Source organism: Macaca nemestrina, chromosome 6, assembly GCF_043159975.1.
Source record: "Macaca nemestrina isolate mMacNem1 chromosome 6, mMacNem.hap1, whole genome shotgun sequence".
Classification (NCBI taxonomy): domain Eukaryota; kingdom Metazoa; phylum Chordata; class Mammalia; order Primates; family Cercopithecidae; genus Macaca; species Macaca nemestrina.
Genome location: NC_092130.1, coordinates 56999326 through 57017347, shown reverse-complemented (window position 1 = coordinate 57017347; position 18022 = coordinate 56999326). Strand labels below are relative to the sequence as shown.

The window sequence follows — 18022 nt, the reverse complement described above, 5'->3', positions numbered from 1 at the left end:
AGGGTTTCGCCATTTTGCCCAGGCTAGTCTCAAATTCCTGGGCTCAAAGCAATCTGCTCACGTTGGCCTCCCAAAGTGTTGGGATTACAGGTGTAAGCCACCATGCCAGGCCTACTATTACATTTTTTGTACCATTTTCTATGTAATAAAAACCTTCAAATGCTGTAATTACCACAAATGGTTAGATTTAAGTTACCCTTCATTCGTTTTTAAATAATGTATAAATTTGAATTGTGATACTCTGAGAAAGTAAAGGTGTTTTGCAGATCTCAGATTTTTTCATGAATCCATTTCAGATAGTCAGATTAACATCTCTAGTTATAGGTTCAGAAAATTAGAAAAAACAATTTTTTTCATTCAGTGAATCAACAATAATATTTAGTTCTTAGCTTTTTATCTTCCCATATTATATTAGGAAAAGGCAAGACCACTTTTCAAAGGTCCCTCATTACATATAGTTTGTTTTAACAAATTCAGGTAAATAAGATAGGAAAATCTAAAAAGAACCTTTATAATAAACCATGCAAAACCCTGTAGCAGATGCACAAATTTCATACACATCATTAGTAAATTCGTTTCTTGATCCTCAAATGCATAAACTGCTATGGATTTAAACCTATAGGAATTCCTTTTTAATAAAATACAAATTTTCAAGAATTGACTTAAAATAATTAATATCATACATACGCTGTATGCATTACCTTAAGAAAGTGTCTTGCAGCTGATGAGGCATAGTTGCAAAATCAAATGCACAGTAAGATTGCGGAAGAAAAACTTCCATGTTTTTCCGAACTTCTACAGGAGGATTAGTCATAATAGGAGCTGCACTTCCAAAGAATGGATATGAGTACCTAGAATTAAAAAAAAAAAAAAAAAAAAACTTATGATATGGCATACAGACGAGATTTAGTCTGTTTTTTAGAAAAAAAGTACAATATGAATATTATGAGCAAATATAACTTTTTAATAGAAACATGGTAGAAATACCAAGCTGCCATCTGTGTAAGTTTCTTGAGGGCACATGTCCTACCTTTTTTATCTCTGCACTCCCAGGGACATAGGCAGTTTCTGCCATATATAATATTCAAGAAATGTTTCCTAAATTAATTTGTAAACCTAGTTTATTTTATACAATAGTGTCCTGATTTTTTATGGGATAAAAAGCCCTTAGTCAACTCCAAAAGGATGCATTCAGGGTAATCTGGTAATTATGGTAATCTTGCAAGGATGCAAGCAATTTGAATGTATTATGGATGAATCAGAGAGTGACATAACAACACTGTTTCTCCCTTTCATCACAAACCCACGCTAGATTAAATGGAAGAATGCTTGACTACTGCTGAACTTACTTTGTATTTAAAGCCAAATATAAAGATATTATAATGCTCATTTAAATTTAATCTTGCATCTTGTTATTCATATATGAGAACCAAAATTTAAACACTAATAGTAAAAACTGCTTTCCAATAAGAATTCTATGTATTCACCCAATTCCTATATAATTACATATCCATTTAAATCAAGTTATCTCTGAGAAAGTTAAGTGCCCTAGAGTTTCAACTCCCTATGCTTACCACCACACTACAGGATTTAGTGATTAAAAGAAAAATAAATAAATAAAGGAAGTCATGCAGATGAGAAACTTTTCAAATACCAGTGTTACCTAACAAATTCCATGATACAGTTGCAAACTACAATTCCATACCAATAGAGAGCAGTGTATGAAAATTTATCAAACAGAAAAAGTTAAATGGTCAGCATTTTTAAAGTGCCTTAAAATGATTCAAAGATAGAACTATTAGTCTGTATCAAGTGAATTCTATGAAGAGTGTTAAGTGGATTTAACAATTTATTTCCTCAACTTTTGTAAATGCTAATGCTTGTTCCAAAGAAATTTATGAGGAGATGCTAACTACCCCAAACTAAACACATTATTGTATTATATTTAATTTATATCTCAGGCACAAAAGACTATAAAAATGTAACATCATTAAAAACAAATTGTGTAAAACTACTTAACTGACATATATATTATATAAAATTCTTAATATAGAACAATGTAGACACATTCCACTTACAGCTGATTAAGTATGGTATTTAGATTCATAGCTATGAAATGTGGGTATTAGGAATATGAGCTCCCATTATAATACAGTTATATAGAAAAATCAGATAATACACTACCATTATTTTGACCGGTAATACCTTTTTCCAGAAAAAAAGCACTTTTGAAGTTTAAGAGGCACTGTACTTTAAATGGCATATTATGTATATCAAAATACATATAATAGTTATATTACTTAAATTATTATAAATGCCTACAATTATTATAACAGAATAGATAAGACAGTTACCTCTCCTCTACCAATGCTACCCTTGTTTGAATTCAAAATCATTAGGATATAGCCTTACCCCCTTTTAGTCCACTGATTTAACAAATGTTATAACTTCTTTGGTGACCATTTCTCTTTGCAATTCCCCAAACACAGGAAAGTCCTTTCTCTTCAGAAAATAATACTTTGAAACAAAATCAAATCACACCTTAATATACAGTTGATTGGAAAACCAATCTCCAAGGCATGTATACTCCTTAAGTCTATTGAAAAGCAAAAATGATGTGATGTTGCTGGAACAGCAATCTTCTGTCCTGAAGCTACTTCTGAAGCATTGGATGTAGTCACTGGCTGGGCCAGTGAAGCAGGTACAGAAGAACTGGCTAAAATGAACATAAAATAAAACAAAACAATCACACTTGCTAACAGTTTCTCTTAAATTGTACAGATAGTTTAAGGCTATCATCTCATTTACCTTTAAGCAGGAATTGGGCTATTTTGTCTCATGAACATATGAATTGAGGCATAAGTACCTTAAAAGTAACTCACACAAAATAACCCAGGTTTCAATTTCCATTCTAGAATTGTGTGAAAGAAGAGCTTACTCTCAACACACATAGAAAATGTACAGAACCAACAGAGAAATATGTATGACTGCAGCCTAGCAGGCACTAACTTATTTCCAGGAGGCACATAACTTAACATTTGAAGGGCTGTATATGAGACTTACTGATATAATGACATCACCTTTTTAAAGTAGTTTTGGTTATTGTAGGCATATTTAAAATAACAGAAGGCTAAAACTTAAGAAGACAGATATCTAGTCCAACCCTATTATAGATCAGAGATACTTGGTGAGTGGCCTAAGTCACACAGCTACTCAGTGACAGAGATGTAACTTACAGCAAAGAGATCTAACTCTTAATCCACTACTAGTTATTTACACTACTAACTATAACTGCAATGGAAGGAAATTTTTTATTAAATCAGATAATCATGCATTATCAGACTCTCCCTTAACTTTAGGATCAAAAATGGCTATTATGAGTTTACTATAAGAGGCAGTTAATAACTGTTCTCTCTAAAATTCAACATATTTAAGAATCTAATCATTTAAAAAATCTATTTGCAAAAACTGTATTATTTAATGTCTATTGAATACGATATTTCCAGTGTACAAGTAAAATAAAAAAATCCCTTAAATAAATTTAGTGAATTCTATTTTGAAGTTAGATAGATTGCAATGACTTTGCATTGAAATTTTTTATATTTCCACACATTATTGGTGGGTTTTTTCTTTCTTTTTTTTTTTTTGAGACGGAGTTCCACTCTTTTTGCCCAGGCTGGAGTGCAATGGCTCGATCTTGGCTCACCACAACCTCTGCCTCCTGGGTTCAAGCAATTCTCCTGCCTTAGCCTCCCGAGTAGCTGGGATTACAGGCATGAGCCACCATGCCCGGCTAATTTTGCATTTTTAGTAGAGACAGGATTTCTCTATGTTGGTTAGGCTCATCTCAAATGCCCAATCTCAGGTGATCCGCCTGCCTCAGCCTCCCAAAGTGCTGGGATCACAGGCATGAGCCACCGCGCCCAACCTTATTGGTTCTTAACAACCCCATAATTTTTACTTAAAACTCATTTAAGTTCTCATAGTCAGTTTTTAGATGGCTGCAAAATGCAATACCTCAAAGATCTGTAAACAAACAAACAAAAAAACCTTACCTTTTGGATTTGGTTTGGTGTCCCTATCATACTGTAAACTTTCCACTTCACTTTCTGTTGCATCATCTTTTGTTGGAGGTGACTGGTTGTGAGATGGAACAGGGGACACTCTTGGTGATTTTGGCTCAGTAAGTGTCTTCTCCTTTATGGGGGTTAAAACTTTCTTCTTTGAATGCTCTGGCTCATGTTCATTCTGGGTCTTTAATTCAATTAAAGACTAAAAACAATTTTTAAATAAAGTATAATTTGCAAAGAACTTTCCTTCATAATTAAGCAAAAAACTTGGCGTTGTTTTTTAAAAATATAAGCTTCCTTTCCCAGTTTGGATATTCCTAGTCTATTTTTCTTCATAATTTGCAAATTTCTTTATAGCATCTAGGACCAGAAAAAGGAAGATGAACAGAGGAAATATGATATCCAGAGCTGAATACCAAAATGCATCCTAATGGGTAAGAAAGGATATTTGAGAAAAGAAGTCAGGCATAGGTGTCCCTGGGAATGGTTATTCCTACCAAGGCAGTACAATGGAGAACTATACTTCTAAAGAGAAAAAACAGATGTCTAGTATGACTTTCTTTCTCTCCTTTATTCCACTCCCCAATAAAAACGTATGTATATATATCTTTTAAACACTCATTTCGGTTTTTCTATCTTTAATTCACAACCTGTATAAAGATCAGCTTTTTGAAAGAACAAGATAAAGTTGATTCTGGGAATAGATACAATAAAAAAAAAAAAAATACACGGCCAAATAAATGATCACCTGTATTATGAAAAGTGACTAAAGAGAGTATGAGGACTACAAAGCACTAAGGAACCAAGGATTTTATTTTGGCTTCGGTTGCATTAACCAAAAAGATACCAGTAATGCAGATTCTCAGAAACTAGGTCTAAAAATGTTCTCTTTCACTGGAGTTCCTTTTCTGCCTTAGTCATTAACTGAGTTGGGGGTCGGGGAGACCATCAGTGGGTTTCCACTACACAAGAAGACTGTCCCAAAGGCTAAGAGGGCTCTGGGTAGGATCACTTATAAACCACAACAGAAGTCACAGCACTTTTCAGAAAGGTCTTTTCAGAAAGGGGGTATCATATAACACAGGCCACTAATTAAGATTAATAAATATATCCTTATGAAGGTAACTCTTCTGAAATTCAACTTTTGTAAGTAATCATGAGTGGGACTAGTGAAGCCGGGGGAATGAAGGAGGGCCACTACTTGCCTGGGAGTCTATGCCTTCTCTCTGCAGAGCCACAGACACTCCCACAGTTGGGGCTAGCTCCACAGGAATAGGTGCAAGCTTCTGTTTGGCTCTGTTTGGAGGGTCAAGGGTAAAAGCACCTTCGACTGTGACTGGGTGCTGGTTGATTTCTGTACTGCCCTTTTTAAGTAATCCAGTTAAAGGTATTTCTGTACTTCCAAGTGACTGGTCTCCACAGCAGAGATGAATCTAATATGAAAGGGAAAAATCAAAATAGGGCTTTATACTTTCTCCTTTTTCCTAAACATCATAAACTTAATAAGAAGTTGTAAAATGACTCACGGAAAGAAAATATAATGCACCTCATTGACCTGAAGTGACTAAGTAATGAATTCTCACACATAACTGTTAAAACTGGTGATAAAACAGTTTACTAGAAACTCAATAATAGTTATTACCCTTTTCATTTCTTTTGGTATTACATAATCATATGTTATTGCTCCTTTTTCTGCCTCTTTGATGAACTACTTTAATATTTTATTATGAAAAGTGTATAAGAAAATAACTAATGCATGAATTTAAACAAAAAAATACCTCAACATTTTTCTATTTCCATTTTACCATTAATTTAAACATGGTTTCAAAAACTAAGTCAGTGGATCAATCCTGATTTGGCATTTGAAAACCTCAAATAGTTTTGTTTTTTTCACTCATAAGATATCTTGAGTATTTCTCTTTTCTTGCTTTTCAGACCTCATATTAAAAAGAGTGCTTAACAGTAAGTAAAAGAGTATCTCTGGAGTGGAATATACTGTTAATCACTGATAGCTAATTAAAAGTTCAATATTACACCTTTTGACAAGTTTAAAAAAAAAAAAAAAGACTGCTCCAGAAAATTATATATAACTTATTTTCCCTTACTATATTGAAGCCTTAGCAAACTTAGTATTTTAATGAATAATCAACAAGCAATCATGCTGTAAAATATATTTAGCTCTAATATCATCAGTGAAAGAGTTAAGAGAGACCTGTAACTTAGTCTCAAAGTTATTATATTAAGGTGTAATATTTTTATGGGCTGGAAAAAAAAGTATTTTTATGATGTAAATGTCCTCCATTAGAAACTAATAAATAAATCAATACTTTTGGTAAGGACTGATACGTCAGATACAGAATAAAATTCAAACTGCTTTTTCCTGCATGTCATCATTTTATATAGTCTTCAGTTTTCTAAATATCTTGGGTTTAGTAGAACCATCTCTAAAATTCAGTTCTACTAAAATTTCCTAATGCTTCTTCTCACCTCCTGTCCATTACTTTATTTTAAACAAATGAATATCTAACCATATACAACACCACCCTATTTTGGTTTTGATCAAAAGGAAGTGTCATAAAAGACAGAAGAGTAATGTTTACTAGGTAAGGTTAACTTATCTTTTTTTTGAAATAGAGTCTTGCTCTGCTGCCCAGGCTGGAGTACAGTGGTGTGATCATAGCTGACTACAGTCTCCAACTCCTGGGCTCAAGCAATCCTTCCACCTCACCCTCCCAAGTAGCTAAGATTACAGGCACACACCACCACGTCTAAGTAACTTTTTATTTTTTGTAGAGACAGGGTCTTGCTATGCTGCCCAGGCTATTCTTGAACTTCTGGCCTCAAGTGATCCTCCCATCTTAGCCTCTCAAAGTGCTGGAATTCTAGGCGTGAGCTACCATGCTCAGCCAATGTTTGCTTTTAAATGGAGTCCAATTCAAAAAGAGTTCATAAAAAATACTCAAATCAAGGGCAGATTTTAGAAAGCTGTCTTACCTCATTGCTTTTAATAGCAGTAAGGCATATATATTTTGAAATCAACAGTGTGATCTGTGTGCCTACACACAATATCTCCACTAACAATAATCAAACCCTGCCCATGCCCACTGCTCTAGGCTCCAGGTATAATTGTTTTTATTGCAAAGGACTGGTAACTGATATACCTCTTTTCTCAATTACGGGGAAAAGAGGTGCTATCTCATAAAATTCTGAAGTAACTATAATGCCAACAATGTCATGACACAGGATAGTACCTAAAAAAATTAGAAGATGTGGCAGAAAGATAACCTCTACTACTGAAATAAGATTAAGTTTAGGTACTAAATTAACGCTTAAAAGACCACCTCCAGTTAAAAACGATTTGCTGCAGTACTCACCTGTAGTTTAGACTGAAGAGCCAGGTAAACACGAAGAACTTCTACACTGCTACGGATGCGAACTGATGCTCTCTCTGGCTCAAAGTTTGGGTTGATCAAATCATTGAAGGGTTCATTTGTAACATCATTTCCCAGTAAAGAGTAGTAGAAGAAAAACTCAGGTTGTCTTTCTGGAAGTTTCATGGTACATGGAATTAACTAAACATTTCAGGAAAAAGAAAACAGTATTACTTTCTAAACCACTAAACATGCTTAGTGTATCTATTGCATTCCAAAAATATTTGCTAAAATGTTGATTTTTTAATTTGATGTCTTAACCCTCAAATAAAATTTCTGAATTTCTGCCAAATTGCTACCAAATGACTGTTTTAAAAAAGGGTCGTCTTAGAAAAGCAGAGTCTAAAAGACTTTATAGATTTATGTCGTTTTAAAGTTTTCATTGCATTCAATTGGTCCATGAATATGTGAAAGTTCTACTTAGAAGAAAGAGATTAAGTATTTCAAACTGAGCTTTCCTTATTTTCACATATTTTATTTCATCTTATACTTCCTCAGCCATCAGAGGCTCTATGTTATGAATGAGAAAAGGTTTGTAAAAAAATTTAATCCAGGCTATTTAATATATAACATCTTAGTTGAGGTCTCCAATAAAGTTTTTAGCTATTCTGTCAAAATTTAGAGGCCTATGAATTAACACCAAAAAAATACCTTTTGTACTATGAGTGTTACTTTTCAGAGTCACTAGCTTCATGGCCACATATGACCAAGAGATGGGATTCCTGTCCTACAAAATATAAAATATTTTCTAACAGACCTGTAATGTTCACTAGCATATTGTTAAACAATAAGCTATAAACATTCAATATGTTCATCAATAGGGGATGCCTTAAATATAATTATCATACAGCATGGCTGCTAAATAATAACATACTAACTTGAAAGTTATCTAAGACAGTGGTCCCCAACCATTTTGGCACCAGGGACTGGTTTCATGGAAGACAATTTTTCCATAAACAGGAGGGCATAGAGGGAATAGTTACAAGAGGAAACTTCTACCTCAGATCATTAGGCATTAGATTCTCATAAGCAGCACGCAACCTAGATCCCTTGCATGTGTAGTTCACAATAAGGTTCGTGCTCCTATTAAAATCTAATGCCACCACTGATCTGACAGGAGGCAGAGCTCAGGCCGTAATGTTCACTTGCCCACTGCTCACCTCCTGCTATATAGCCCGGTTCCTAACAGGCCACAAACCTGTACCAGTCCACAGCCTGAGGGTTGAGGATCCCTCTCTAAGATATACTGTTGGTTTAAAAAAATTACAGGATAGTTTGTATAGTTTGTGAAAATAAAAGTACTAATCACTTAGATTACAACAGCACAGTACCAGTCACATAATAAATGTAAGCTATTTTAATCCTACTTTAAAATGTATTCATGTTTAAGTGAGGAGATTTTAATCATGTGGACTTACACACATTGAGAGGAGCACATATGCACTTATAATTGTTACAGTCACAAATTCTGGAGTCAGATCCCAAACCCCAACTCTAGTTCCATCAGTAACTTACTGTGAAATTTTAGAAAAATTACTTAATCACTGTGTGTATCCACTTGTTTTAGGGTTGGAAAGATTAGAGATACATAGTTGCTGCTACAACAACGCCTAGCACACAGTTAGCTGTTGTTATGTGAGAATGGAAAATCCTGGGGAAGAACATACTATCCGTTACAGTGATTATTCTGGAGGAGTTTAGAGAAGATTTTCATTTTCTTTTACTTTCTTTCATAATCATAAAGCAACAAAAATACTAAGAAATAAAGACCCTTAAATATTTCACAGTATATTTAATTCTAAATTATTCCCATTATGGGAAGAAATTATTTAAAAATTCTTTATTATTCTGATATTTAGAGACTGTATTTTTTTCCTACTCTTAACTTTCAATATTTAAGAAGGAAGCAAGATTGTCACTAGCCAGTGTTTCTGCTCCAAACTCAATCCTCCATTCTATTAAAACTTTATAGTAACATGTGCTAAGTCCCTGACTTGCATCTGAAAAGGTTTGTAAATTTGTTTATTGCTAGATGCTTTCTCACATTGCCTTTGACTAAGTTGAGAGGAAAAAACTAAACAGCTAGTTTCATCCCAAACATAAACAATACAATCATTAAGCAGCAACACCCCACCACCCATACTCTCCTGTTCCCAGTCCCTGGAATCACAAATCTGCTTGAAGGAACTTTTGCCTATTGTAGATGATTCATATAAATGGAACTACACAGTATGTGGCCTTTTGTGTCTAGCTTCTTTCACTTAGCATGTTTCCAACATTCCTTTATGTTGTGGCATGTACCAGTACTTCATTCCTTTTTTTTTTTTTTTTTACTATAAAGATGGCGATCTTGCTATGTTGCCCCAGCTGGTCTTGGACTGCTGGGACTTAAGGGATCCTCTTGCCTCAGGCTCCTGAGGAGCTGAGATTACAGCTGTGTACCACACCACCCACAGGCAGTACTTTGATAGCTAAATTGTATTTAATTGTGTACATATACCAAAGTTTGTTTATCCATTCATCTACTGATGGGCATCTGGGTAGCTTTCACCTTTTGGCTATCGTGTATAGTATTGCTATAAACACTCACATACAAATTTTTATTTGAACACCTGTTTCCAATACTTTTGCGTATATACCTAGGAGTAGTATTGCTGATCATGTCGTAATTCTGTTTAACATTCTGAGGAATCTATCTGGCTTACTTTTTATAGAGATAGTAAACAGTTTGCCAGACATCAACCTGTGTGTGTTTTTTTTTTTTAAACTAAACTGAAATAGTAATTTGTCCCAGTAATTCACCTGTATTACCAAGAACTGTATTATACTGGTTTTTAAAAGTTATGGACTCAATAGGTCAATTACCCACAGGAAACTTTACCATACAAATGTACTTTCTCACAAACAACATGGTCGGCAACTTACTAATATTACCTCATTCCTCACGCACAACTGAAAAGATGGTAAATATCACCACTGTATAACTATAAAATCAAGCCTCAAAAAGGTTATGTAACTTGCCTACGTTGAAGGAGCTAGAAAATAGAATGAGATTACAACTCAAATCTATTTTATTCCAAACTCAGTAAGAGGCAAGAGAGCATTATATGGGACCAAGAGAACATTAAAAATGACCACATGGTCAGAAATACTTGGGCCATTAACTAGCCGTAAGATCTTCCTAAGACTTGGTTTCCTTATCTCTAAAATGAAAATGAGCAACTCTAAGATTGTGGTAGGATTAAATGCAAAATATGCAGAGTGGGTGGCACAATGTCTATTATACAAAGCATTACACAGTAAGTAATCAATAAATATGAACAATTATGCCTCCCTAAGGAGGATAAAATTGTTAAAACAGTGATTTAAAATTCAGCTGGGCATGGTGGCTCACGCCTGTAATCCCAGCACTTTTAGGAGGCCGAGGCAGGAAGATGCCCTGAGGTCAGGAGTTTGAGACCAAACTGGCGAACATGGTGAAACCCCATCTCTACCAAAAATATAAAAACTGGCCAGGCGTGATGGCAGGCGCCTGTAATCCCAGCTACTCGGGAGGGTGAGGCAGGAGAATCTCTTGAACTGGGAAAGCAGAGGTTGCAGTGAGCTGAGACTGCACCATTGCACTCCAGCCTGGGCGACAAGAGCAAGACTCCATCTCAAAAAATAAAAATAAAAAATAAAAAGCTTAGAAAATACGGTAACAACACAGTAAAAATACAGTACATTCCTAAGTATCTGACATGTGGACAAGAGTGTTCTGATGTGGTTAATAAATAAAAAGCCAACAGATATCTGTCTTTCCTTGCAACTAGAGTGGCATATTAAACTATAACAAATCCAGAAGCAGAGCTTTAAGAAGAGAAGAAAAATACGGAAACTGATATAAACGCAAAAGTACGTATGTATCAACAAGGAAATTCACAGTACCAAATTAGGAGAGAAAGAGTAAATACTCAAAGAACGCCAAGTTCTTTATATAGTGTGCATGAATTCAGTGTGACAAAGTAAACACATTTCCTGATAAAAATCTTTACCTGATGTACCTTGCAAGTAAAATAAAAATGTGGCCACTAATTGCATATTTCATTTGTGAATGTGGATTACATGGATATTCTGTTCCTCTAAGAAAATAAATAAGGCTGGGCATGGTGGCTCACACCTGTAATCCCAGCATCTTGTGAGGCTGAGGTGAGAGAATCATTTGAGGCCAGGATTTTGAGACCAGCCTCAGCAGCATAGTAAAACCCTGTCTCTACAAAAACTTTTAAAAATTAGCTGGGTGTGGTGGCAGATGCCTGTAATCCCAGCTACTCAGGAGGCTGAGGCAGAAGGATCAATTGACTGTCGGAGCTTGAGGCTACAGCGAGCTATGATCACGCCAAGGCACTCCAGCCTGGGCAACAAAGAAAGACCTGTCTCTTAGGGGAAAAGCGGGGGAGGGGAATCATCTGAGAAAAATTGTACAGTTATAAGCCATATCATCTGTTTTTGTAAGTATTCATTTCAGCTACTACAGAACAACATAATGTCAAGAAAAGTAGACCTGTAAAACCAAGTTGATGGCAGAGGAGGGAAAAAAAGAGGAAGTGGACTTGAGAAGGACAGTGGAATAACAGCTAGTTTTGTGTTGAGCTGTTGTTGGGAGGAAAGCAATCTACAATGAGCCCTGAGCATCCCTACACATTCTTGCAGAGTATGACAAGACTGCAAGGCCCAGACCACTCTTTTACTCAGCACATTTCCCAGGGTTGTTTAAGCAGCTTGAGAGATAAGGTAATGTGTCTTCCTGGACAAAGACCAGGCCTGCTTACTGCTTACAATAAAAGTGGCAGGTTCCTCAAATTCAGTTTCCTCAGCTGTGATAAAACCCACTATGTGCAGAGCAACCACCTGGGCCCCTCTGTGGAGTCCCCATGGGACTTAGGGTAAGGGCAACTGAAGGAAATATACCAATATTCATGTTCTTGCTGTGCTAAGGGTAATAAATTCCTTCGTTTCTGATCGAAGAACCTGTGTCTTCTGCTAGCATCCATGATAGTAACAGCTTAATTTGTTAGTTTATAAACAAGGTAAAATAGAACCCAAAACTGTATATGCATTAAGCATTACTGGCAGAAAGTATTCCTGACATTTTAAGTTTCTCCAAAAAGTAAATTATTCACAAATTTAAAAATCCTTTCATGTCAGTCCTTACAATGCCACACAGCACAATGGAAAACAATGTTAACTGATGGTCACTCTCCGAAATCCTGAAGATTTATTATCTTACAATCAAGATCATCAAATCTATTCTTTTTTCTAAATTAAAAAGTTTTCTCTCTAGTATGAAAGAAAACATGTTTTGTACTCATTTCTCAAAAGTAAAAAAAAAAAAAAGTCTACTTGCAAGTCTTTTTAATAGCTGAAAGCTAAAATGTTTTACATAATGTTTTCAAATTATTCATAAGTCACCAATCTCACGGAAAGTCTCACCTGTTCCAACTGGGTGGCAAATGCTATGGTCACTGACATAATGAAGGAGTCAGTACAATATTCTGCTGGTCCAATCTGATGGTAGCCTCCCTCTTCATTCAGCACAGCCACAATGTCCCTGGGGTCAAGTCCAGCCAGGATGGCAGGTACTTTACAGAGAAAAACACGATTAAACTACATTGCAGTTTGTTATAAACCATTGTAAGACTTTTAAAACTGGTATTTTTTAATTTGCTTGGTAATTTTCATGAATACAGTTAATATCTAGTAAGGTTTCCTTTACTCTCTGACATACTCTCTTACATACTCACCAAAGAAACCTTACTTAACCAGCATATTCTTTCTGTATATAAAATTCTGAAGTAACCCTTTAAAACCTTAAGGTAATAAACCACAAAGAAAAGGCATCTAACATAGGTTTTATAGTGAATCTAAACTGGAAAGTGAATAAACTAGATTTGGCTAAGAAGAAAAGGGTAGCTGAACAGGGAATGGGGGAGTAAAAAAAAAGAGTGTTCTAGACAGAAGGGACAGTATGTACAAAAACACAGAAGCAAGCAAGAGAAAGTATGTGTGAGAAAACTGACACAGGCATAGGGTGCCAGATTACAGAGTGAGAACTGACATACAGAGGGAGGTGGGGCTGGATAAGCAGAAGCCATATCATACATTCTTTCTGTATGCTATCCAGACACATTTTTGGATAGTTTTCTAAGAATAAGAGAAAATCATGAAATAAGTTTTGAGAAGAAAACTGACATAATCAAATAGGCTTTAGTATGAGGAGACTGAAGAGGGACAGCGTTTTTCAAATTGATTTAAAAAACAAAACATATACACAACTAAAATAATTGATAATATCCAATGTTGAGGAGAAAGCAGGAAAGTGAGTGCTCTCAATGTTGGCAGGTATACACTAGAATAACGTACTAGAGGGTGATGTATCAGGGCCTATCAAAATTTTACATGTGCATACCCTATAAACAAGCAATCCTTCTAGGAGTTAATCCTAAAGAGTTGTGCTCAAAGTAGCAGTGGCTGAAAACAGTATAATGATTAAGAGCACAGATATCTAAGTCACATAGACCAAGGTTCCAATCTCAGTTCTGTCCTTCACTTGTTACATAGGGAAACTATACCCATCTCTTTTAGTCTCCATTTTTTTTTCTAGAAAGCTTTTATAGAGTTGTTGAAAGATCAAATTAAATAATGAAAGCAAAGCATCTAGCACAGCCTCTGACCCATTAAGCACTTTAATAAAGGTAGCCATTACATAGTAAGGCCGACAGAGCTTAGAAGTTAAAATAACTATGACATGTTCTCACTGACAGTGAAGGGTGTTACAAATAGGGTGAAGGTGAAAACTAGAATAAATCTTGTGGTGTTGGAATGGAATTGAAGGTGTCAATCTGAATTGGTGTCAATCTGAACTGAATTATATATACTGAGGCGTCAATCTATATACATATATATAGAAGAGCATCAATTCTGATATTGAATCTGAATTCAATATATATAGAACAGCATCAATTCAGATATCATATATATACATACATATATATACACATATATATGGTGTTTTTTGTTTTTGTTTTTTATTGAGACAGAGTCTCGCTCTGTCACCCAGGCTGAAGTGGATCTTGGCTAACTGCAACCTCTGCCCCCCCGGGGTTCAAGCAATTCTGCCGCCTCAGCCTCCTGAGTAGCTGGGATTACAGGCTTGTGCCACCAAGCCAGGCTAATTTTTTGTATTTTTAGTATAAAAGGGGTTTCACCATGTTGGCCAGGCCAGTCTCGAACTCCTGTCCTCAAGTGATCCACCTGCCTCAGCCTCCCAAAGTGCTGGAACAGGTGTGAACCACCGCACCTGGCCCTGTTCAATGTATATTGATAAACATAAGCAAAATGGTGTACATGTGCTATGGTTTCAACGTGTCCCCTCCAAAACTCAGGTGTTGAAACTTAATGGCCAATGTGATGATATTACGAGATAAGGTCTTAAACAGGTGATTAGGCCATGAGAGCTCCTCCCTAATGAATGAGATCAGGCGCTCTTATAAAAGGGGTTGGTGGAGAGAGTTCCTCTCTTGCTCTTCAGCCTTCCAATATGTGAGGATGCAGGACAAAGTCCCTCACCAGATGCCAGTGCCTTGATTTTGAACTTCCCAGCCTCCAGCACTGTATGAAATAAATTTCTGTTCTTTATAAATTACTCAGTCTGTAGTATTCTATCATAGCAGCACAAAACAGGTAAGATCATATGTATATATACAAATGTGTGTATGTATTTATATGTGTGTGTACACATATATACACAAATTCCCTCACTTTGTCTACTGAAAGGGCCTGGGAGCAGTGACACCTCGATATCAGCTAACATACCTAGCACCTAGATCTTGGCTTCTAAAAATCATTCTTTACTAAAAGGAAGCAGGGCTCCTTCGAGAAATGGCTGAATCCAGAGCTGAGACAGGGTAAGCACAAGATAAGCTTGGAACATCTTGATGTGCCTGAAAATATTTGTTGATAAGTTCAAGGAATCATGGAGACATTCAAAAGCAAACAAAAGCAACTTGAAAGGGCTGCCCAAATCCGGGACAAATATTCAAGGGTAGTTAAATATTATAAAACACTAAACAAAAAGAGAAAACTGTAAATTCAGACTGATACAAATAAATGAATTGAAGGTCTAATAAGAAATTGAATATATTCAAAATTTCACAATTCTGCCCCACAAAAGTTATTAATTACAAAGGAAAAAAGAACAAGTTTACAGTTGAGAACACTAACACACAACACTTTAATCAAGTCATCAAAGTTAGCATCAGTAATAGGACAAATCAAAACTGTGCACCACCTGATAAGATGCAATGGGAAGAATGTGGCATCTCTTCGGTGATATTCCTGCCAAAGATGCATAAGCTAAATCTAAAATCAGACAAACTCAAGTCATGAAACAATCTACAAATTAACTGGCCTGCAATTTTCAAAATTTTAAGGTCATGGAAAGATCAAGGAACTATTTCAGAATACACAGATACAACAATTCAATATAAACATCTAATTTTAAACTAAATCCTTTACTTATAACAGAAATTATTGGGAAAAGACAATTGGTAAAACAAAACTCAAATGAAACTAGGTGATAATAATGTATCAATGTTTCATTAATGTAATAAGGTTACATGTGTTCATATATTGATGTAAATTTCCCAGTTCTGATGGATATACCATGATTATGAAGGAGAATGCTCTAATAAATACTCCAAATATTCAGGTGCATTAGGTAGTAAATTCCTCTCAAATAGTCCAGGGAAAAATATTCTTCTTCATAACATACTTCCAACTTTTGGGGAAGACAGATTATTTCACAACAGAAAACAAATTCTTAAAAATATTTTTTCACTGAGGGAAAAAATAATAAAGGCTCTAGAATCTGACTTCCAAGTTCATATCCGGATTTCACTACTTATGACATATGCCATTTTGGCAAACACATCGCTGAAGTTCAATTTAACCATCTATTGCGTTCATGGTGCCTAGAGGTCATCCAAAAGAAGATGTCCAGGAGGCAAGTGATATTTGGGTCCAAAGGCCTAAGTGGGGGGTCTTCGGCACAGAAGAGTATGATTGATGCCTGGTAAATAAGTAAGATTGCATTAGAAGAGTGTATACAGAATGAGAAGAGATTTCTTTAACATATAAAGGTTGGGAAGAGGATGAAAAGGCTAAAAGGAAGTTAAGAAGTACTGGTAAGAGAAGAAACTGAGGAAAAGTTATTGTTAAAATACTGAATTATAATTATCTTCTCAATTCAAAAAGTAATTCTCAACTCAGAATTAAACTTTTAGGACAAGACTATTTATAAATTCACTGAACTAAGAATATATGTGCCAATACAAAGAGTGCTATTAACGTTATTTTCCAGATAAGTCTAGGACATTGCATGCAACATGACTGAAGCACAGAATGCCAATTGTATGATTTCAATTTCACTACTCGTTTCTCTCACTTCCAGAAGACACCTTCTTCCTTCTTCCTCTACAGAAAAAGTTTACACAAGAGATGGAATCACTAGATATTAGAGTAGGAAAGAACTTTAGAGACTATCTCATTCAATTCCATCATTTTACCAAAAAGAAAATAGGGACTGTAAAACACTGAAGAAGAAATAATGCAGTCTGGCACACAGAGCTTAGAAATCTTCACTTAGCCCTAATAGCAAATAAACAGCTGGACGAACTAAAAATTAACAACTCTCCATAGATCTGTCAGAGAAGTGAAGTCTCAAGAAAACTGCTGCTCCCCAAAACTAAGGAAACAAACAAGGAGCTACAGAGAATCACAATTTTGGAACAGAAAGAGCCAATGCAGGAAGTAGGAAAACCTGAACTGGGAGGAATTGCTACTAGCTTGGTGTGAACCAGCCTGAGAGATAAAAACTCCAGGGGGACCCAGTCACAAGGGAGCCCCACACTTTTGTGACTTTTACCTCCAGGAGCTCTACCAGGTCCTCACAGTGAATATCAGAGAAAAGTTCCCTCATTCTTCTGGCATAGGGAAGAGAAAAGACAATTCTGCTTTTGTTAACAAGGCCTGCCCTCGGGAGAAACTATTTGCCAGAGCCTAACCTGTTGAGGTTCTATCAGAGCTTAACTGACCTGGGAGAAGACAAATACCCAACTCCAGCTGCCTCTGGTCTTCCATGCAAGGGAAGGGAATACACAACTCCAGCCCCTCCAGACACTCTGCCCCATTTAAGGGGAGAAAAAACTGAGAAGCAATGGTGAAGTTCAGACCCAATGGGCACAGGGTCAGTAAAAGACTGAGACCTAACCATAAGTCTATAGAATGCTTCTCCTTCCCCACTCCTGACCACTACATTACTAAGGTCTATTTATAGCAGTTCCTTTTGCCCCATACATCATGTCTGGCTTGCAACAAAAAATTGCAAGGCATACTAAAAGGAAAAAAAAAAACAGAAAGAAAAAACACAGTTTTGAAGAGACGAAACAAGCATATGGCAGGAATGCTGGAATCATCAAAACA

At 35.8% G+C, this 18022-nt stretch overlaps 1 protein-coding gene across 6 annotated transcripts in view; it reads right to left on the bottom strand.

The window, feature by feature from the left end:
* Window positions 1-18022, bottom strand: part of LOC105463149 (centrosomal protein 120) — a 76839-nt gene that overhangs the window by 41289 nt on the left and 17528 nt on the right. For 5 of the 6 annotated variants that reach the window (XM_011710108.3, XM_011710109.3, XM_011710111.3 and 2 more), the window contains 6 exons: window positions 12974-13122; window positions 7445-7642; window positions 5276-5503; window positions 4056-4272; window positions 2542-2716; window positions 702-851 (listed from right to left, as the gene is read on the bottom strand). In XM_011710108.3, coding sequence (XP_011708410.1) covers window positions 702-851; window positions 2542-2716; window positions 4056-4272; window positions 5276-5503; window positions 7445-7642; window positions 12974-13122 — 1117 coding nt within the window. Of the gene's footprint in view, window positions 1-701; window positions 852-2541; window positions 2717-4055; window positions 4273-5275; window positions 5504-7444; window positions 7643-12973; window positions 13123-15830; window positions 17987-18022 lie in introns of those variants that run through there. The other variant, XM_011710110.3, reaches the window with a different exon arrangement.